Source organism: Portunus trituberculatus, chromosome 19, assembly GCF_017591435.1.
Source record: "Portunus trituberculatus isolate SZX2019 chromosome 19, ASM1759143v1, whole genome shotgun sequence".
Taxonomy (NCBI): domain Eukaryota; kingdom Metazoa; phylum Arthropoda; class Malacostraca; order Decapoda; family Portunidae; genus Portunus; species Portunus trituberculatus.
The window spans coordinates 18,688,661-18,712,552 of NC_059273.1; the positions used below are offsets into that span (position 1 = coordinate 18,688,661).

Here is a 23,892-nt window from a genome sequence, read left to right on the forward strand (position 1 = left end):
ATGGATAACAAACAATGTTGAGATAATCTTTGCTATTCTATGCAGGAGTACAGCTTTACAGTTGGGTGTTACAGCAATAGTAACACAATGTCATTGTGTTGTGGTACATTTTCACGGTTTTGGCCAAGGATACGTGCCCAACTCTTACCTGAATGGTTAGTTTATAAAAATGCTATTAATGTATGAAGTGACGCTCTTTTGACAACTTACCACCAAGCTGCCAGTAGCAAGGTACTTAGTTTGATAAACAATGGTTATATAAGTAATTACTATATTTCCAGTATTGGTTATTTAGATATTTACAAAGATACAAGGAAACATTTTGATAAATACAGAAAGAATGCTCATCCCAAAAACACTTTTCTAATAGATTTCTGCACAACAATTTTATCTAGATGTGAACTGTAACAATAACCTTGCATTAACTTCCTTGATTACTTGTCTTCAGCAGACTGCCACTGGGAGCAAACACACCTTTCTTAACGATCCACCTCACCAAACACGATGTCCAGAGTTCCAATGATGGCCACAATGTCTGCCAGCATGTGATTCTTGCCCACCATATCCGTACCAGCCAAGTGAGCAAATCCTGGGGCCTTGATCTTGCATCTACCAATGCAAAAAAGAGAACATAAATGAAAGTAAATTATATGTATATTGTGTGTGCGTGTGTGTGTGTTGAAGTCTATAGCAACTTAAGCGTTATAATTTTATGAAAGAATCTTTTGTATTTTTTTGCACAAAGGTGCGTTTGTCAGGATGTAGGTTTTGGAGGAGTGCGCCAAAATCCATTGTGTTCTTGAGACGTCTTTCAGTCCTGTCTGGACCATCTTCTGGAGAAAAGTGAGGAGACTAGGCAGGTAGCACCTCATGGCAGATAGGTTGTGTGTGTGTGTGTGTGTGTGTGTGTGTGTGTGTGTGTGTGTGTGTGTGTGTGTGTGTGTGTGTGTGTGTGTGTGTGTGGGGCTGTGAGAGCCAATTAGCTTACAGCTTGGCTGCGGCTGAAAGACACCTCGAGAACACTATGGATTTTGGCACACTCCTCAAGAATCTACACCCAGACAAACGCACCCTTGCGCGAAAAATAGATTCTTTAAAAAAAGAATAATACTCAAGTTGCTATAAACTTCAACAACACATAAATACTCAACGGCCTCCTCCCAATATATATAGTAATACTCCACTTAACAAACGTTCGTCTAACGAATTTCTGGTTTAACTTACTATATAAAGTTAGACCAAAAAGTCCGCATAACATACAGCCACATCTGTTTTAGCAAATTTTCTGGGTTTGAATTTGCCAAGTGAGGGACCGAACGCAGCAGCTTCGCTGTGATTGGCTGGCTCCCCGCCTCTGTCTCTAGCGCTCCTGGTGCTGGTATTGGCTGCCTCTGTCTCTCTCTCCCACTCCGCAGTACAAAGAGGTTGACCAGTATTTCTGCTCCGCTTAACATGTTTTCGCCGCTTTACACGTTACCTGCGTTAGTGCAATACGCTAGACTCTGCCTCACCGCGGCGAACTTTGATCCGTTCCTGCACAAATTACAGTGGAGCTATCAGTGAGAGAATTTGTACGTAGCTCCTCTAACTTCCAATGACTCGTATGACATCATAAAAGTAGTGGTACAGGAAGACCTGCAGCAGCTCTTGTTTATTAATATAGAATTTTATTTTACCCATATAGTATGTTGGGGATACTTGGTTATTAATGGTACAGGTACGTATATATGATTTTTTTTTTTACCCATATGGTATGTTGGGAACCAGCCCAGAACGCATCCCCCCTATTTTCATTATTTCCTATGGGAAAATTTTGTCTGCTTAACGAATTTTCGCTCTACGAACAGCTTTGACACCTCCTATCCTGTTCGTTAAGTGGAGTATTGCTGTGTGTGTGTGTGTGTGTGTGTGTGTGTGTGTGTGTGTGTGTGTGTGTGTGTGTGTGTGTATGTATATATATATATATATATATATATATATATATATATATATATATATATATATATATATATATATATATATATATATATATATATACAGTACAGTAATACTCCACTTAAGGAACGTTCGTTTAACGAATTTCCGGTTTAATGTACAATATAAAGTTAGACCAAAAATCCGCATAACGTACAACCACATCTGTTTTAGCGAATTTTCTGGGTTTGAATTTGCCGGCTGAGGGACCAAACGCGGTAGTTTCGTTGTAATTGGCTGGCTTCCCACCTCTGTCTCTAGCGCTCCTGGAGCTGGATCCAAGATTCTTTAACATCAGAGCAACCTCTTGCAGCGAAATGGCATCCATGAACGCTTGGAGGAACGGTGACAAGGTTGCTTTCATGTTGCTCTGAGGTTGCTGGGAACACCACCTCTGGAGGTGGTATTACTGTCTTTTATATGCATTTATGTTCACAAAACAACATTTCTATTTGCTTTTTACAAACCTTGCCCCAAGAAAGGATTGTTTTCTAATGCATAAAGTGAAATCTTATATGGAATACCAAAAAATAAAGCAGAGATGAGATGAGCCACAGACGAAGCGGGAGACTCAGCTGCTTCTTCTTATGACCCTTTTAGCCTGCGTGTTGTCTTTCCCCATGATATTTGTTTCCACTCCTCTATTGCCTGCTATAATGGATATCATATCTTAGTATTCATATACGCTCATGCCACGATGATAACTTTGACTCAGTGGCATTGAGTGATAGTAAATTACTAATGAAATACCGCAGTATTTCATTAATAATTCACTATCACTCAGTGCCACGGAGTTGAGGTTATCCTCATGGCATGAGTGTATATGAATACTAAGATATGATATCCATTATAGCAGGCAATAGATGAGTGAAAACAAATATCATGGGGAAAGACAACACGCAGGCTAAAAGGGTCACAATAAGAAGTGGCCAATTCGCCGAGTCTCCCGCTTCTTCTGTGGCTCATCTCATCTCTGCTTTATTTTTTGGTACTCCATGTAAGATTTCACTTTATGCATTACAAAACAATCCTTTCTTGGGGGCAAGGTTTGTAAAAAGCTAATAGAAATGTTGTTTTGTGAACGTAAATGCGAGAATGAGAGAATTTGTACGTAGCTCCTCTAGCTTCCAATGACTCATATGACATCATAAAAGTAATTGTACACCGGTGGCCCAATATGCTCCCAAACGTATATATAATTCTTTTTTTTTTAAGCCATGTGGTATGTTGGGGACCAGCCCAGAACGCATCCCCCTATTTCCATTATTTCCTATGGGAAAATTACGTCTGCTTAATGAATTTTCGCTCTACGAACAGCTTTGACACCCCTATCCTGTTCGTTAACCCCTTCGCACCGGATGTTAAAAAAGCCCGCCTGTATGATATACGGGTGGTAGTGCCGCACCCAAGCTTGTCATACTTGTCGTCTTTGTGTATTATGCTGCTATTTTTTTAGTTACTATATCGCCTTTGAAGAGGAAAGTGGACGCTTCTCTCTTCGGAGAGAGAGAGAGAGAGAGAGAGTGACATTTGCTAATATTTTAGACACAAGCGGGACGCATGTAGCTTATCTTTCGAGAGGAAGAGGGGAGGAGGGAAGGAGAGGAAACGAAGGGAGAGAGAGAGAGAGAGAGAGAGAGAGAGTGACATTTGCTAATATTTTAGACACAAGCGGACGCATGTAGCTTATCTTCGAGAGGAAGAGGAAGGAGAGAAGAGAGGGAGAGAGAGAGAGAGAGAGAGAGAGAGAATTAGAAAATTTGTTGTTTTTACATTTGTGTGTGTGTGTGTGTGTGTGTGTTTTCACGAATGTTATAAGGTGGGACGCATGTAACTTATCTTTCGAGAGGGAGATGGGGAGAGAGAGAGAGAGAGAGATGGGAACAGTCTATGCCATTGGGTAATTTTAGACACAAGACGGGACGCATGTAGCTTATCTTTAGTGATCGGTGGAAACAAGGATGGTGGGAAAAGCACTAGGATTTCAAGGACAGCATACGGCATGTATAGTTGGTATCCAACACACTATACGGGACAACTGAACTGAAGAAAGCTCAGAAAAGAAATATGACGTCTACGTAGGCGTCACCATATATGCTACTGGGGCTTCATGACGCCTACATAGGCGTCACCATATTGAAGGGGTTAAGCGGAGTATTACTGTATATGTATATGTATGTGTATAATATATATATATATATATATATATATATATATATATATATATATATATATATATATATATATATATATATATATATATATATCCTGGCCTATAGCATCTGTAGGTAACTTCAAGTTTTTTTTCCTGGAAGTGCTGTTAAGTTTCCATCCATTAGTGGCGCAGGCAATCTTATTTATAGTGGTACTCGTGTTAGGAGCCATATCACCACCCAAGGGCATCTTTGGTGTAACCACCTAGAATCTGGGTATCATGGTGACATGTAAGTAACTTTAAACCACTCGACAAATGGCATAGTTTCAAGGTCTTATGTGGTGGGATTCAAACTTACGCATGGACGTCTGCCCGATCCCACACTCACCACCTTATCCACTAGGCCACCACCTCCATATATATATATATATATATATATATATATATATATATATATATATATATATATATATATATATATATATATATATATATATATATATATATATTGTGAAAGATGTTACCAATATAAAAATATACTATGTTCACAGGAAGCTGAAAATGGCAAGACCACGTTAATTTATGATCCCAGTGCTGACTGGTTACTGTCATATATTCATTAATCCAAGTTTTTATCATTCTTACTTATTACTTTTATTTCTACAATTATCCCAAATTTACATTCAAAGATGTCAATTTTTTTTCAGTATCAATAAAATGGAAGAGGTAAAGAAAACATCAGTGTAGTTTAGTGTAGTAGGCAGTATGATGGTGAAAAATCAAGGTGAAAAATCAAGACTCATAGCTCTTGTATGTAGTATGTACAAGCCCATCTGGTGACACTAAAGTAAAGATCATGCTGCCTCACCTGTAAGGTACAGATGAGCCATCAGAAACCAGGTACACTCCAAATTCTCCCTTGGGTGCCTCCACAGCAGTGTAGGTGGCACCAGGAGGCACCTGGTACCCCTGGGTGAACACCTTGAAGTGATGGATCAGAGCCTCCATTGATGTCTGCAGAGAGTGGTAGTACCATAAGTGTACATTACAATGAAATACTTGACATATAAAGTCTCTTGATCAGGTGTAACACACGAAACTTCTACTGATATAGATGATGAATGATGGTGTGATGACACTCACTTTCATCTCTGCTCTCTTGGGAGGGGCCACCTTGGCATCATCCACGCGCACCTCCCCGGGCGGCATCTGGTTCAGACACTGCTCAATGATTCTCAGTGACTGTCTCATTTCCTCCACACGAATCAAATACCTACAGAGAATATAAGTGGTGATCAGGTCAACTGAAAAATAGTGAACACTAATGGAATTTCCCACTCACTTAAATTTAATGTGTAATTTCATAGATGGATCATTATGTCTTCAGTTTTGGTCACAGGCAAATTATCAAATCACGATGTTAACTCTGGCTGGCAGCAATGCATACATGTAGGCAAGGAATTCTATGATAAATGTTTCATTAAATGTGATTTCTGGGTCATCATTTAATATTTTCTTTAATATATTTTCTTTTATCTGATAAGTCACATTCTCTTTAGGCATTTAGTTAATGACCTCACTGTAGCTAATCATGCAAGGTTCCTTAACCCTTTCCCAGTAGCTGAGAGTGACTTGACAATCTGGGGAGGCTGGTATTTAAGCCATGAGTTGAGCTGTCATTTGGGACCATAAGAGATGTGGACTGGCTCGTACAGCATGACTGGTGGAGCAGCAGTGGAGGGAAAAGTTGATTGGCTGGCTCTGGCTGGCTGGCAGGCTCTCTCTATGGTGACAGTTGGTCTCTCCTCATGCTTGGTTAGTGTCTGTACATTGAGCCTGGGGTTGAATGCTTCTATGTTACAATGTTTCAAGTATTGTGCAATGCTGTGTATTTATACACGTGTAGGATTTCACTGTTCTTCTAGTTCTTCCCTTATAATCTTGATGACATGTTGTAGCTGTATATGTGCTCCATACATCTGGACTGCCAAGAATACACTTATACCAGCAGCATGGTATCAAGATTATAGTCTTTTGTTAAGATGAACACACTTCTTATAAGAAATGAAGGCCAACCAGCTGATACTTCCCAGCTGCTATGTGTGAATGTGTTCCGGTTAGCAGAGCTCTGTCGATACTTCTAACAGCAAGCATTTCTAGCTGCATATTGACATGTGAACTCACCTCTACTCCATCATTATAAATTCAAAAGGAGCAAGTCCCATTTTTCATTGACCAAGCTTGCTTTGTCAAAGGCACTCCAATCCATGTGCATAAAAGATTGTCTCATGGCTTTATAATCTGCTCTTTTATAGTTTAGCCTTCCAATCTTGTGACTTTCTTCCCTCAAATACTTTAAATTCTCAATCATTAAGAATTTGATCATCACGTGATCACTCTTTCCTGCTATCATAGGTGACACTTTCTATTCTTTCCAGGTCTTTCTTGAAAACCAGGTCTAGTCTCAATGGTTGATCATCTCCCTTAAACTTTGTATTAGTTCCAATCCACTGGATTAAAGTGTCTACCATGGCTAGTTTCAACACTTCACCACCCCAAGATTTGTCACTTTCAGTTGTCCACTCCTCCCAATTTATTTCTTTGTAGTTAGAGTCCTTCATGAATGTTAGGTTTTTGCAATTACTTATAAGTTTCTCCATGTCAGGTAATGATTAAATTTGCATTTACCTGTGTTTCTCATTATTCCACGACCTTGTTTTTAGTGGGGCACATAGATTAAGGCAAAACTCCTTGTGGCATTTCCCTCACTTTAATCAATTCCATGTCATTCCTCCCATAGATGGCTCCATTTACTTGTAGACCTTTCTGGGCTAAGATCATAACACCTCCTTGTTTGTAAATTCTTAACTTCTTCCAAATGTCATATTTTTCATGCCCACTGTTTAAACACTCAATGGATTTATATAATTCCATTTCTGTCAGCCTCATTTCTTTTGAGGTACTCATTTAACGCAGAGTATGCCGTGATCAACACATTTACATTAGTATACGTCACTTTTAGTTTTCCCCTCCCTCTGCCATGGTTTTTATATACCATTTCCTTATCTTCATAATAATCACCTTCCAGTAGAACACTCTTTACACTGCCCCCATTCTTTCCCTGTTTTTCCCTTAGCTTCAGTCCACAATTCATTTACTTTTGCCCTTTCCTCTCCGTTAAGATCTTTCTTGATCCATGTATCAAATGTTTTGTACTCCTTTCTTGCTAGTTACTTGTGACTTACAACTTTATTTTTAATGACTGTGATTTCCCTTGCTCACATTTATCCAACCTCCGAGATCCCTCAATTTCATTTTCCAGGTTGCTGTCATCACTCTTAACTTCCATTAATATCTTTGTAATATTGACTCTCTCTACTCTTTCTCTTTCATACTCATGTGGCAAATAATTTTCTTTCATCCTAAAAATCAACACACATTTTTTTTTTTATACACAGTGTTTCTTAACACATTTAAATTTTCTTTAATTACTTTAATAAATTATTTTCACACCCTCTCCACTAGCTGTTGATTTACAATATTTCTAAAATTTTCTTGCACTACTTCCCTCTGATATTTCCATTCATCGTCTTTTTTCCATATTTTTTATTCTTTCAGAACTAACTTCCACTTTATCATTAATTTCCTGCAAGGTTATCTCATAGCTAGTACATTTGGCCTTAAGTTCTGCATTTTCACTTTTCAGTTTCTATAAGGTCTATTTCATCTCACTATTTTACTTAACAATGGTCTCATATTTACTACATTTCCTTTTCAATTTGTTATTGTACTCAATTATCCAATCCTGCTTGTCTATGATTTCAGAGAGTATTTCCTTTAAAGCTCTTATTTCCCTCTCAACATTTACAATTCTTTTCATGCTTCCCTCTCTTAGACAAGTCTTTAAAAGTCCCTCATTCCAACTGACTCACCAAGCTGTCTTAATCCCAATGGAGCTTCAGAGAATTTATCCTTTGTCACATACTTGGGGTATGGGGGAGATTTTCCTTGTTTACTTTATGCTTTTCAGTTTCACCACTGCAGGCAGCGGAGCCACCATCGGTTTCTTCTTTTTCATCTTTCTTTTTTTATTACAAAAAGTAGAAATAACGGGATCGAGCTACACAATCTCCTACAAACTATTATGCCAACCACTTGTAGTTTGAAGGAGATTGTGTAGCTCGATCTTTTTCCTCCTGCATCCCTAATGGTGAGTGTGTTGATGTGTTTTGGTGTGATCATAAACTTATTGCTCCTCACTACCAGATGGCAGCAAGTCAGAGTGCTGATCAGCTGATATTTATAGACATGTATCACAGCCTCACTGGTAAGATTGCTTTCATTTTTATGATAATTCACTTTAAAGTAATAACACTGGTAATGACAACAATATCAATAATAATGATGCATGCAGTTAGGGTAGGTAAAAGTACCAATAGTAATTTGGCTTAGTGATCACTAGTGTCGAGGAGGTAGGGAAGGTAAGCCTCAACTTCATAGGGAGTCTTTTTTTACCCAAGATTTTGGGAAACAGGTGCATCTTAAATGTCGTCAAATATGGTACCTCATTATGGACGATTAGGAGCTAAGGTGGATGGGCAGAAATAAGAAATATGTGAAGAAGTATTTCTCAATAAAAGTATAGAGAAACTCAACTATCACACGACATCATAACCCAAGAGTTTTTGAATGACGGGTGCACAATAACAGTAATTTCATGTGTGATATGTGCAGCTTTTTAAGTATGCCCGATAGTAATAAAGTGCAATAGCAATAAAATGTGAAAGCAGAAGGCACAACAGCAGAAATTTAAGTATATATATATATATATATATGTATATGTTTACGTAGCCAGGAAGGATATTCTCTTTTAAACATACGAGGTTAAAAGCTAGAGCAACTTCAGCATTGTTCAGTTTTTTAAAGTTATTTTCGATTTGTCTAATCAAGTCTTTTTGTACGGTGTTTAATGCTCCAAGGAACTGTCCAAAATTTAAATCATTTATAACGTTTCGTTCCAATCTGTGGAATATCTTCAGGCGAAGGGTAAGAGTGGAATGACTCGCATTGGTAGAGGCGGTCTATATATACACCTCCCGTGGATCAGGTAAGGTGAGGGCAGCCAGTGATTGGCTGGTAGCGCGGGTGGCGGCACGGCGCTGTTATTGGCTGAAGCTTGTCTCACTGTTTTGCGCTCTCAATTTTCGTGTTGGGAGAATTTGCAAGTCTCTAGTTTGTTGGTTGATGGCAGGTTTCATGCTTTCTATGTAGATAGCTTCCAGGAACATCAGCCGTCTTGCGTCTGTTTCTCTGTCGATAATTGTAGTATTTTCTTCAAGTTATTGCTGGGTCAGTTTGGTTTGGTGTTTTCCGTGATAGTGTTCTTTGATTGATCCATTCTGCAGGTGGCATGTCAGGCATCTAGACAAGGTAGTTCTCGTCATCCCAATGTAAGAGTGAGGCCCACAGTCCTCGGCAGTGCAGTTGTGTTGGTAGATGACGTTTGTTTCTTGTGTAGGCGCTGGTTTCTTTGCAGTCTTGTTTCTCATGATGAGTTGTGAAGTCTTCTTCGTCTTATAATAGATGACGAGGTCGATGGCTTGGTTAGGGTTTGTGGGTTTGACGTTTCGGTGAATTATGTTTCTGTTGGCTTTCTCTTCTATTCTGTGTTGTGTGGACATATGGCTTTTGTAAAATATCTTTATCTTCTGGTTGTCCTCTTGGGGGTTGTTGCTTGTCGGTGTGTTCCTTGTTGATGGCAGTGTTGATTGCTTCTTGTACATCAGCCTTTCTAATTCTTTGTGTGTGCTTTTCCATGATGTACAGTAGGAAAGGGCACCTTACCTGATCCACGGAGGTGTATATATAGACCACCTCTACCAACGCAAGTCATTCCACTCTTACCCTTTGCCTGAAGATGTTCCAAAGATTGGAATGAAACGTTGCAAACGATTTAAATTTTGGACAGCTCCTTGGAGCATTAAACACCGTACAAAAAGACTTTAGACAAATAGAAAATAACTTGAAAAAACTGAACAACGCTGAAGTTGCTCTAGCTTTTAACCTCGTTTGTTTAAAAGAGAATATATATATATATATATATATATATATATATATATATATATATATATATATATATATATATATATATATATATGACACACACACAAACAAGTTCACACACACACACACACACACAAGAATGAACTACCACCATCTCCAATCCTCTTCAATAGGATTTTTTTTTTTTTTTTTTTTTTACCTGTCATATGTGTCTCCATTCTTTCCAACAGGGATATCAAAATCCACCAGGTCATAGGCATCATATGGCTGAGTCTTGCGCAGATCCCACTTGATGCCAGAGCCTCGCAGCATAACACCACTGTGGGGGAAGCATGCATTACTAACCCCATCAAAGTACAAGATTTCAAGTGAAGAATCATAAAGCTATGTAACAGTAACTGAAAAGAAAGACCCCAGAGAACAGCATGATTTTGGCTACCTCCAAAAAAGTGAGATCGAATTGTGTATCAGGACTATTAAACTACACTAAACATGTATATGCCCAAGATACATAAACTTTGTAACTAGGAGACTGAACAGATGTATACACACACCAAACAACCTGAGTCATGAGAGTCACCTGGCATGTCAGATTATCAATTTTCCATTCACACTGAAAGAGTCACACTTATCAGTATCCTGTCAGATGGCAGTGAGTATTGACACATGCTCTTGCTGTCCTACATGCTTTGTTGTGGATTTGGCAATGAAGAACAGGAGCGGAGTATGCATGAGCCAACACCAAGAGGCCAAAGCTTGATTTTCTAGTCATGTGTTTACTGATGTACAAGACAAATTCTTGTGTCTTCAGCATGACAAGAGAAAACTTCAAGAAGCTAGTTGTTATAACAAGGAAATTTGTCAAGAAAATGGACTCTAACTACAGATGCCCCATTGAATCACCATTGCTCAGACCCTCAAGCTGCATGCCACACAGTGGACACGTAATGACTGACAAAAAAGTCTGGCTACATTTGACTCGATTTGACTACATATCCTAACATAGACTATGGAAAGTATTAGAAAAAGGACTTTATGGCTACATAGAACAAGCCGTAAGCTGAAAAACCAAGGAGCAAGTGGTGGTGGTGATGATCATGTCTTGGCATACCTAAAGCCATAATTGAGAGCATCTTCAGCTGTAACTGTGCCAATGCCAATGGTTCTTTGCTTCCAGATGCGATTAGAGGTGAGCACATCCTCCACCTCATCCAGTCGCTCTCCAAACTTGCTGATGAACTCATAGATATCATCCATGAGGCCAATTGGGATGTCCTGATGTGAATAAAGACATCAATCCTATTTCTGAAGTCATAATTACTTTCTGATTTTTACTACTTAATACAGAACTTGCATGACCAAAACAATTTGCTTAATATTTTGAGTATGTTCCTGTTTTTAACAGATTAAAACAGGTGAATGAAGCATTTACTTCAAAACACACAAGCCAAACTCTTGGAATACTTGGGAGTGCTTCTCCCCAAAAAATTGCCAAACTACTGTGAATTTTAGTTAATGGGGAAATGTGGATTTGAGACATGAAAGTTAGACTGAGAAAAATATGTATAATGAATGTCAAGGCTGTTGGAAGCCATAAGGAAGATACAAAAATGCAGACAGTATTACCCTGACTTCAAGTAGGTTGGTTTATCGTAACATATTAAACAAGAGTACACAAGCAACAACCACCAATTACTGAGCCAACTCAATACCATAGTAGGACTTACAATGGCCACTCCACCAGGGCGGCAGTAGGCAGCATGAAGACGAGCACCGGACGCTCTCTCGTAGAACTCCATCATCTTCTCGCGTTCCTCAAAGAGCCACAGGAAGGGTGTGAGAGCCCCCACATCCATAGCATGAGCTCCCAAAAACATGCAGTGGTTCAGGATACGTGTCACCTCAGCAAACATGGCTGTCAATGAGAAATGTTGCAATGTCTTGGGTGACTATCAGTATATTGGTCATTCATGCTACTTTTCTCAAATTTGCTAATAATTTCAGACCAACCTTCCTGCATGCACACACACAACAACCTTGGCCCTGCACACACCACCATACACCACATTCCTCATGAAGTTGGCTCATAATCTGTCCTTCCTATACTTCCCCTTTAGTCCATACAACACACTTACACCATTACAGTAATGGATCTCCACCTTACAAACAACTAACAGTCCTTTTCCTACATAATTCCCCTCATGCATCCAAAGACTGGCCGGAACTCACTGCGGATGTACTTGGCCCTGATGGGTGCCTCAAGACCAAGCAGCTTCTCCACAGCCAGTGAGTATGCCTGCTCGTTGCACATCATGGACACATAGTCAAGGCGGTCAAAGTATGGAAGAGCCTGAGTGTACGTCTTGTACTCAATCAGCTTCTCTGTCCCTCGGTGCAGCAGCCCAATGTGAGGATCAGCACGCATCACAGTCTGTTGCACATACAGATAGATGAGAGGTCACAGGTGACTTAAGAATTATATTTATGCTCCTTTACAACCATTTATAAACCAAAAATTTGTAAATCAAGACCAACCATAGATTTCCTCTCCCACACCCCAATTATGCATCTCTTATCTTATATATATTTTTTCACAAAAGGGAATGCAGCATTTACACATCAGGTCAATGGACACAGTGCCATACATGTACATCCAGTGTGCCTCACCTCACCATCCAGCTCCAGCACCAGCCTCAGCACACCGTGGGCTGCTGGGTGCTGTGGCCCAAAGTTGATGGTCACATTGCGGACCTTTTTCTCAACAGGAGCCTTACTCTGGGTCCATTCTGGGGGAGGAATCTTGTCCCTATCTTCTGGTGGCAGAAGAATAGGTCCTTCAAACTGCCGCATCCAATCATAATCTGGGAACCAGGTTGCTCCTCCACGGCGACTGTGTGGCAGTGGAAGGAAAGCATTACATAAAGCTGATATCAAACATTTACCTACATCAGTTTTGAAATGTCCTACACTGTTACATAACAGAGAGACTGACTTTAGTTTTCCCACTCCCTATCCCACAACCTTCCCCTATCCACCATTCCTCCCACATCAGCCAGCTTGCCATACCTGTGCTATTTTTTCCTTTTTCATTTTATGCAACAGAGGAAAACCACCCAAAGGCAACAAAAATGAACAAACAAAAAGGCTCACCAGTCCCTAAACTGGGTGAGGAGAATTAGCCACAAGAATGGGATACATGTCTTGAAACCTCCCTCTTATATTAGTTCAAGTCATGGGTACATGGAAATACAGAAGCAGTTACAGACTTCCAGAGAAAAGGATAAATGATTGAGAGTAATGGTTAAGTCTTGCGTTAGAGAGATGGACATACTGAGATTAATGTAATATCATAATCCTTGTCACGGCACTTCATTCTCATTTACCTTATAGTCACATTGCTATCAGGTCCATTACTGGTTAAAATCACCACAAACCCCTGTTCCCCTCATCATTCCACCAGCCATGGGCCTTCAGCTTATTGGCAGAATACCCAGCGACTCCTGTGTTGTCCCCTGTTAACACCGGCCTCACGGGGACACGGCCGAAAATACCACTCATTATAACCAGGAACCACTGACTTGTTGCTGCCTGGAAGTACTCATCACTGCTAGCTATCTCGATACTTACACAATCCCACAGGTACCAGGTGCAGACCCCGAGGGGACCCTGATACTGTGTTAAGTCTGCTCTTCTTCCCCTGCAGCAGAATCAGCTGACCCACAATAACACACCCCGCCCCTGCTCTCCCAGGCAGCCTCCAGCCCCAGCACTCTGCCCACAGCTCACCTGGCATAGTAGGTCGTGGCAGCGTTCTTCAGAATGCTGCGAGACCCACCACAGAAGGCAGTAGAGAGTAGTTTCTGGCCGAAGCCTCCCAGCACACCAGTAGCCATCTTGCCCGGTGAGACTGCGAGGCGCTGCAGGGACCGTCTCGCTGTCTGTCCTCGCATCGATCATCCTCTCACCACCTCCTCATTCCTCTACCCGTGTCCTCTGATAGCCTATTATAACACTGTTTTAGTGTATTATGTCAAATTAAGAGATAAAGGAAGGTGAAGTTTCCTAATGCTGAAGTTTGAAGATGGTACACTGGTTTTGGGTCGTACCAGCAGTTGCATAAAGGTTGCTACTTGTTTTGCATAAGTGTTATTGTAGTAATGGATAGGAGCAATGACACCTTCCAATGTTTCTCTTCCTGTATTATTGGATCTATAGCCACACACTAATAACAGATTTTCGGCAACATTCATAACAAATACATAATAATTTGCGCAAAATAGCGTATGCACAATGTCATATATTTTCAAAAAGTACGATTTGACACAGACTTTGAAACAACCAATACTCTGCTCACGCTTTACAGAAATTGTCATTAAATGTACATATCAAAACAACCCTTCTTTTTTTTATCTTCCCCATCTCATGACCCAGGCAGAACCCACTCAGCCTCGAAACTGTAAAGTACATCAACAACATTCTAATTACTACCTTTTACTGCAGGAGTGACCACAGCCACCAATGTTTACCTGGAGGTGGTGACCCTTCTGGGAAAAGAGTGAACGTTCCCGGATGCGTGTGAGGGAACAGAAAGCTCTCGGAAGGGGCGGGAGGGGCGGTCAACTCACGGATGTCTGCGAGGTGAAAGTTATCAAGGCGATCCTAGAGAAGGGAAATGAAGGCAAAGATTATGACAATGATGATGACACTGGTGGTGGTGGTGGTGGTGGTGGTGGTAGCAGCAGGTGGCGCGACATCGGGGTCATATGGGGAGGAAGACATGGGAGGGGGAGTAGTTCTAAATAATGAGGATATTGCTAATATGTTGGTTATCATGGCAGTAGTAGTAGTAGTAGTAGTAGTAATAATAATAATAATAATAATAATAATAATAATAATAATAATAATAATAATAGTAATGATGATAATAATAATAATAATAATAATAATAATAATAATAATAATAGTAATAATGATAATAATAATACCTCTATATCTATTTATTCTATGATTACATCTTTTCTTATTTTCTTTTTTCGGTTTGTTTATCTAGTGCATTGTAAAAGATAACAATAGATAAGTCAGTGTGTGTGTGTGTGTGTGTGTGTGTGTGTGTGTGTGTGTGTGAGGTACGTACTAGAAACCATTATATAAAGACAACTACAGAGAGAGGGAAAATAAGGAGAGGAATAAAAGATAGGAGAGGCAAAAGGGAAAGGAGGAGAAGGGAAGCGCTCAAGAGGGAAAGTGAGAACAAAGCAAAGAAGAGAGAGAGAGAGAGAGAGAGAGAGAGAGAGAGAGAGAGAGAGAGAGAGAGAGAGAGAGAGAGCTACGGGTGGGCGCTGAGTGTAAACAAAAGGCAGCTTATAGAAACAATGAAGAAAGAGTAAGAGAAATTGTGGCGAGGAGAGCATAAAGATAGACACGGTTACTGAGAAGAGGGAAAAGATTGAGAGGATAAAACAAAAGGATCAGTAAATATGTTGAAGGAAAAGCAGGGTGAAGAAAGAGGAAGAAGAGGAACACACGGAGAACAAAGCATTAGAGGAAAGGTGAGGAAAGGAAGGAGGAGGAACAAATGGTTAGTAAATACAATGAAGGAAGGCAGGATAAGAAAGGAGGGAGAAAGTAGAATGGAAGAACAAAGAATCAGAAACAAAATGGAGAAAAAGGCAGGGAAAGGAAGGAAGAAGAGAGGATATAGAGGAAGAACAAAGAATTACCTAGAAAAGAAAATAGGAAAGGCAGGGGAAGGAGGGAGGAAAAGTGAATAGAAAAAGAACAGAGGCAGTAAAAAATGGAGGAAAGACAAGGAAAGAAAGGAGGAAGAGAATAGAAATGAATAACAAAGGATCAGAAAAAAATGGAGAAAAGCCAGAGAAAGAAAGGAGGAAGAAATAATAGAGAAAAAACAAAGAATCTGAAAATAAAATAAAGGAAAGGCAGGAAAAGGAAAGAGGAGAAAGGAAGGAGGAAGAGAAGGTAGAAAGTTAGAACAAGGGATTGAAGAAAAGATAGGGAAAGAAAGGAGCAAAGATGGAAGAAGAGAGGACAGAGAAGAAGAAAAAAAAGTAGAGCCTTGGAGGAGGTCTGCGTGGAGGTGACTCAGGTTAAAGGACTGGAGTGAGGGAGGGTGCAGTGCAGAGAGTCACCTTGCCGTACCTACCCCTGTTTGCTGTTGCTTGGTAATTCACAAATCATTAATACTGCGGAGAAAACGAAAATCCGGCACTGCTTTTGTTACACGATAGTTTTGTTTGGTGTAGGTGAGGTAGGTATGAAGAGTAAGTAAGTAGTATTCTCAATCCTTCATCCTTTATTTTGGTACACACTGGAACTCCTTGCCCGATTCTGTATTTCATCCTTCCTATCACTTCAGCTCTTTCAGAATGGAGGTTTCAAGACTTATCCTCCAATTTTTGTTGCTTAACCCGTTCAGTACCATGACGCGCTTCCATATTCATTCTGCTTACTATTTGGTGATTTTATACAGCTTCAGAAACTTTTGTTGGGGATTAAAATAGTGAAGACTGTGGCCATTAACCTTCTAACCTCCATAGACCCTTCCTAATGTAAATAGAATGGCCTGATCACACCCAAAAGTCAAGGTAAAAAAAATGCATCCCAGTACAGAAGGGGTTAATGTCTTTGGTTCTAGCGGGATGAGGTGAAAAGACTAAAAGAGGGGAATGTGACCCAAGCATGAGTGAGGGGAGGGTTGGGGAAGGGATGAGTGGCGGCTGGGTGACCTCACGCGTCTTGGATCTCATTGCTACTGTTGGTTCAGTGTGGAAAGTCTGTTACCAATATACAGCCGTAGTCACAAGTCATCTAGCACGCTTACTGTGTTCGGTATGTTCCCTCCGCTTGACGTCTCTCATCTTGGAATCTGTCAGTTAGATTTCGTAAGGCGGTCAGAGAGTCAGGCAGGTCAGGTCAGGTGTAGATCGGGAAGCTTGGCCTTTGTAATGGCGCTTCCCTGATGTTTATTTATCTTTTTTTTATTCTGGTTTGTCCATCAAGTTCTTCCGCTGATTTTCACTCTTCTTCCACACTTCATACACTATTTCCTTTTCTTGTAGCCTTAGATTGTCAAAAAGTAATTGTCCTGTAATATTTCCTTCTTCTTCTACGTATATATAGTCTCTGCAAAATTATTGTCTTTTCCTTTATTACCTTCATATCCTGGACACCACAACAAGAAAGGGTTTATATCCTCTAGATTGCTGTTACAAAAAGATGCAATGAAGGCAGACGAAGTGAATGCAATGTGTTATTGGAGCATTAGTGGTGAAGGTGAATCTAGCTGCAGAACCTGTCCTGAGTGTGGGCCATGAGTGTCTTAGCTCCTTCACCTGCTGCAAGATGTTCCGAGGAAAAAAAAAAAAAAAAAAAAAAAATTACATATGCACATAAGTGGGAGCCGATACAAAGGCACTCAATCCACAAAGGGCTTTTTTGTTCGATGGTTTGGTTTCCCTTGGCCAGTTTTTCCCTCTTACATGAAAAATAAACGCCTACAACTGAACTGGACTGCTGGATGGCGGCTGCTGTCCCTAAAATGCCAAATACTGCAAGGACGGTTTCTGCTACCCTTCCCTCTATGGCTCCCAGTGTGCCCCGGTGACTGGTGGACGCGAGGCACGGGAATATAACGAGGGTGACGTAAGCAAACTTCTCAGGATCAGTAATCTGAATAGAACAAGAAATGGTGGGTTCAAGGTATGAAAAAATTAGGTTCAAGAGAGAGTTAGGAATTGGTTCTCAAATTTAGTGGTAGATGAAAGACACGGAGTCAGTGATAAAACTTAGTGCTATGTCATTAGGAAGCTTTATAAGATTGGACAAATGGATGAGGATGATCTAATGGAAATACAACAGGTAGCTTTGTTTCATATAGGATTGCCACGTGTAGCCCTCATATGGTTTCTTAGAGCTTACCTTATTCTCTTATATAATATTGGCCATGACTGTCCCACCACCACCATCACCACTACCTCTACTATCACCACCATCACTTAACAACCCAATAGCAAAGGCAGGGAGCGCTTCCATTTCCATAATACAAGACTGTTTTCATTATCTTGATTCTACTACTTATTTCCTTATTTCTTTTAACATATCACCAAGGCAGAGGTCACTTTCTTCCTTTAATATTTCATTGTTGTCTCTTGTTTTCGGCTTTTAAAATTCTATAAAGATTAATTTGCATCTTTTATTTATTTGTTTATCTATCTGATTTCTTGGAGGCCACGTCATCTTATAGTAAAGTTGTAAAATACTATCATCACTGTTGCTGTTGGTTTTACTATTATATAAAGGTTAGGGAAAGAAAACCACTCATAATGTCTTTTGTTTATTCGACCGTTCACAGCAAGTCCTTAACCCCTTCAGTACCAGGACGCGTTTTCATATCCTTTCTGCTTACTATTTAGTGATTTTATACTGTTTCAGAAATTTATCTGGGGATTAAAATAGTGAAGACTCTGGCCACTAATCTTCTGACCTCAACAGATCCTTCCTCATGTAAATAAAATCGTCCAATTATACCCAAAACTCACGATAGAAAATGCGTCACAGTACTGAAGGGGTTAAGACAACACTCCTAGACAGCCAAGACAAAATCAACAGACTGGTACACGTCACACTTTCAATTGTTAAAGCTACAATAATTCACGGGAGCTAAAAACATCACGTGAGATCATTATCACTATTTGTTCTGCTTTTCATCATCATTACTATCAACGAATCCATTTCATGTGTACGTGTTTTTATAGATCAATTACCGTACCATATGTTACCTCACCACGCCCACCACCTACTCTCTCTCTCTCTCTCTCTCTCTCTAAAACTTTACACTTCTGGAAATATACAACACTGACTCGCTCACTCATTACACATTATCACAGCTCTCTCTCTCTCTCTCTCTCTCTCTCTCTCTCTCTCTCTCTCTCTCTCTCTCTCTCTCTCTCTCTCCTGCACCTGTCTCGCGTCTCACCTCCTCGCCGGCGCTTTCCTCAATTTCCGAGGCTCCTCCTTCCTCGGTGGGGCCACGTGACCTTCACAGGGGACATGCGCCGCCCGAGGGTCGTCCAGTAGAGGTTAGGTGGCCTGGGGAAAGCCGGGTATTATATTTGGCGGTGCATGTTGATTATACTGGAGTGGTGGTGGTGGTGGTGGTGGTAATGGTGATGGTGATGGTGATGGTGATGGTGAGGGTTTGCTAACTGTTGCTATTATTACTGCTACTACTGCTAATATCAATGCTCCTACTGTTAGCTATTATATTACTACTACTACTGCCATCATTGTCACCACCACCACCACCACCTCCACTACTACTACTACTACTACTACTCTCTACTGCCACCATCCACTTCTATTATCAATGCTACTGTTACCATCTTTATACTACTGCTACTGCTACTACTACTACTACTACTACTACTACTACTACTACTACTACTACTACTACTGCTACTGCTCCTACTGCTACTACTACTGCTGCTGCTGCTGCTACTACTACTACTACTACTACTACTACTACTACTACTACTACTACTGCTGCTGCTACTACTACTACTACTACTATAGGAAGTAAGACAGCTATCATTTATTCTTACTATTAGTACGGTTGTCAGTAAAGTGTTTTTATTGCTCTTACTAATAATGTTAATGATGATGATGATGATGATAATAATAATAAGTAATGCATAACAACAGCAACAATAGCAACAACCACTATAACAACAACCACCAGTGCTACCACCATCACGACCACCACCATCACCAACACCATCAACACCACCACCACCACCACCCCAATCAACACCTGACGATGAAGGCCCTCTCCCCAGCACTCCACACGGGGCAGGCGGGCTTAGGGCAGAGGGACAAGGGCGCAGCAAGGTGATGGGAAGTCAGGGAAGGGCAACACGTGAGTAACAAATATTAAAATCAGGAGGAAACAAGAGATTCGTTGGTTTCAATGGAGGTTATAAATGTTTCTCTAATCACTTTATTCCTGGTGGTGGTGGTGGTGGTGGTGGTGGTGGTGGGTAGTAGTAGTAGTAGTAGTAGTAGTAGTAGTAGTAGTAGTAGGAGGAGGAGGAGAAGAAGAAGAAGAAGAAGAGGAGAGGAGAAGAAGAAGAAGAAGAAGAAGAAGAAGAAGAAGAAGAAGAAGAAGAAGAAGAAGAAGAAGAAGAAGAAGAAGAAGAAGAAGAAGAAGAAGAAGAAGAAGAAGAAGAAGAAGAAGAAGAAGAAGAAGAAGAAGAAGAAGAAGAAGAAGAAGAAGAAGAAGCAGTAATAGTAGTAGTAATAGTAGTTTGCTGACCTCCCCAGCACTGTAGGAATAGTTTGCAAGGAGATACGGCAGAGAAAGAGATAGAAAGAAGGTTCCAATTGCCAGTTTATGTTGCTGGAATATTGACGAGAGGTTAGCATACAAACACACGTCCAAGAAAGCTATGGTTACTGATAGAAGAATCTTGTTTACCAGCGAAGGAGTTAATGGTGAGGGAGAACTGGAAACCAACAGTAGGGGCAGTAGCGTTTCTTCAGGTAATAGTGTACAGATGAAATTTTGTTGTGCTATTAACCTCTTCAGTACTGGGACACATTTCTACCGTGAGTTTTGCGTGTGATTAGACGATTTTATTTACATTAGGAAGGGATTATGGAGGGCAGAAGATTAACAGCCAGAGTCTTTACTATTTTAACCCCCACATAAGTTTCTGAAGCTGTATAAAATCATCAAATTGTAAGATTATTGAGTATGAAAATGTGTCATGGTGCTGAAGGGGTTAAAGAAGAAAAGTGTTTGTGGTAAAATCTCTCTCTCTCTCTCTCTCTCTCTCTCTCTCTCTCTCTCAAATTCTATAAATTTTACACTTCTGGAAATATACTGAAGCGAACACAACACTCACTCGCTCTCATAAAAATCTCTCTCTCTCTCTCTCTCTCTCTCTCTCTCTCTCTCTCTTTAACGAACTCTATAAAAAAATTACACTTCTGGAAATATACTGAAGTGAACACAACACTTGCTCGCTCACTCATAAAAAAAAAAAAAAAAAAAAAAAAACTCTCTCTCTCTCTCTCTCTCCAATTTTCTTTCCCTGAACAGTCCAAAAGGGAAAGTTTACACACCATTCGGAGCCGCATCCTGAATCCCTCATAGACAACAGTAGGTCTTCTGAGAACCCCGCACGTCATCACAGGTGTTCGCGTCCCGGTCACCCGCCTCACTACTTCCGGATGGCCTGCAACAAGTAAAAGTCTTTGCTATTGAATGAGGAACCGTAACAAAGACTAAGATCCGTATTCAGAAACGCTTTGATATCTCACCACGACTATTTTCCAAGGCCACAGGGGTTAATTAGGGGGTTTACAAAAGTGTTTCTCCAGTTAATAATGTAGAAATCTTGTCAGTCTCTCTCTAGATCCGTAAACAAACACTTTAAGAACTGGTGTAAGCTTAGATACTTAAATGAAGCCTTTTGAAATAGTGAAGGTGTTTGAGAATACGACTCTAAGTGGTAAAATGACAGAAATAGGAGTGATAAATGATAACAACAATAACACTAATAAACAATAGAAGTACAGGAGCGTGGAACTAGTAAACATCTTAGTGATATAACGAACAACCGTAACAAACACACTAAGAAATAAAATGATAAAGACGACTAATGAATGGTGAAATAACAATATGACAAATAAAAATAAGAAGTACAGGAGAGTGGAACAAGTAAACGTCTTTGTGATAGAATAAGGAGAAGTAACAAAGAGACTAAGAACTAAAATGAGAGAAATACGATTAATGAATGATGGAATAGCAATAATAAAGAATAAAAGAGGCGAGTGGAAGAAATAAATGTCTTAATGGTTTAATAAGGAACAATAACACATGCACACTAAATAAAATGACAGGAATATAACTAAATAATAAAATAAGAAGAAATACGATTAATAAATGATAAAAAATAATAACAATAAGACTAATAAACATGAAAATATCGGTTGAGAGAGAGAGAGAGAGAGAGAGAGAGAGAGAGAGAGAGAGAGAGAGAGAGAGAGAGTGTGTGTGTAGGAGGATAGAAGTCATCATTGTCATTCATTCATTCCGTTTTGTACTTCCAGATGTGGAGAATTTATTTAGCTTTATCACAACTATTCCATTGCTTATCAGTCCCAATGCTCTTATCAAAATCAATACAACAACAACAAAAACAACAACAACTACTACTACTACTACACTACTACTACTACAACTACTACTACTACTACTACTAATACTACAATCATCATTACATTTCTTGATTTTCTTCGTTCCCACAAGACTATCCCTTGCCAAATCTTTCCTCAAACATTGATAAAAACAACAATTTTCCTATATTTCGAAAGTATTTCCGCTACGTCACCGAGAGAGAGAGAGAGAGAGAGAGAGAGAGAGAGAGAGAGAGAGAGAGAGAGAGAGAGAGAGAGGGGTACAGCTATTACTTAATGATGACCTTGAGAGGAAGAAGTTTTAATAAGAAAGTTCAGTTTGGCTTCCATTTCTTGTTTTAATGTTCTGGGAATCTGAAGAGAGGAGGAGGAGGAGGAGGAGGAGGAGGAGGAGGAGGAGGAGGAGGAGGAGGAGGAGGAGGAGGAGGAGGAGGAGAAGGAGAAGGAGGAGGAGAAGAAGAAGAAAAGAAGAAGAAGAGGAGGAGGAGGAGGAGGAGGAGGAGGAGGAGGAGGAGGAGGAGGAGGAGGAGGAGGAGGAGGAGGAGGAGGAGGAGGAGGAGGAGGAGGAGGAGGAGGAGGAGGAGGAGGAGGAGGAGGAGACGGAGACGGAGACGGAGAGAGAGGAGAAGGAGAAGGAGGAGAAGAAGAAAAAGAAAGAGGAGGAGGAGGAGGAGGAGGTAGATAGTAAAAAATAATAATAATCAATCAATCAATCAATTAATCAAATTTATCTATGCTGGAAAAGTATTTAACATTTTTTTTCTTTTTCATTTCATCTATTCACTTTTATTTTGTTATATATCTTGTTATATGATCTTAACCCTTTCAGTACCAGGACGCGTTTCCATATTCATTCTGGTGACTATTTGGTGATTTCATACAGCTTCAGAAACTCATGTGGGGGATTAAAATAGTGAAGACTCTGGCCATTAAGCTTCTGACCTCCATAGATCCTTCCTAATGCAAATAAAATAGTCTCATCGTACCACAATCTCAAGGTAAAAATGCGTCCCAGTACTGAAAGGGTTAATGTTGAGAACGATTTTATCACACACCCGAAAAAAAAAAAAGTTTATGTTTTGTTTGATCTCTTTCTTCCTTCCTTTTGTAGTCACCTGAGGCAGTAAAAAGGAGATTACAGAAACGTGAAAAGATTGAGGAAGAAGGGAAATAGAATGAATGGGATAAGAAGAAAGGAAATAAAAAAAACGAAGAAACGAGGAAACAACCGATAAAGGATAAAAAAAAAAAGATAAAGGAGTGATAGAAAAAATAATAAAAATGAAGAAATAGCAACAAAATATAAAAAGAAAGACGAAGGAATAAGAGAAATAACAAAAAAACAGGAATAAAACAGATGAAAAAACAAAAAATGAAAAAATGAAAAAAAAAGTGGAAAACCCAAATAAACAGAAAAAAAGTGGAAAAAGAACCAAAACAAACAGAACACAAGACGAAAAAAAAAAGAAAAAGAAAACGAG

General features: G+C 39.9%; 1 protein-coding gene and 1 long non-coding RNA gene across 2 annotated transcripts in view; both read right to left on the reverse strand.

Moving 5' to 3' along the window:
- Positions 1–254: 254 nt before the first annotated feature.
- On the reverse strand, positions 255–14,137 carry LOC123506240 (NADH-ubiquinone oxidoreductase 49 kDa subunit-like). Its single transcript, XM_045258166.1, has 9 exons — positions 13,979–14,137; positions 12,860–13,082; positions 12,422–12,623; positions 11,920–12,107; positions 11,304–11,467; positions 10,392–10,511; positions 5,273–5,402; positions 4,998–5,143; positions 255–609 (listed from the first exon to the last, which is right to left on the reverse strand). Exons 1-9 carry the CDS (start codon positions 14,083–14,085, stop codon positions 480–482), a joined length of 1,410 nt encoding a protein of 469 aa, XP_045114101.1. The 5' UTR covers positions 14,086–14,137; the 3' UTR covers positions 255–479.
- A 4,395-nt stretch (positions 14,138–18,532) lies between these two features.
- LOC123506245 overlaps positions 18,533–23,892 on the reverse strand; it is a 27,100-nt gene continuing 21,740 nt past the window's right edge. The window contains exons 2-3 of the long non-coding RNA XR_006675386.1: positions 21,335–21,447; positions 18,533–19,300 (exon numbers count right to left, since the gene is read on the reverse strand). This is a non-coding gene — a long non-coding RNA (uncharacterized LOC123506245). The remainder of the gene's footprint in view (positions 19,301–21,334; positions 21,448–23,892) is intronic.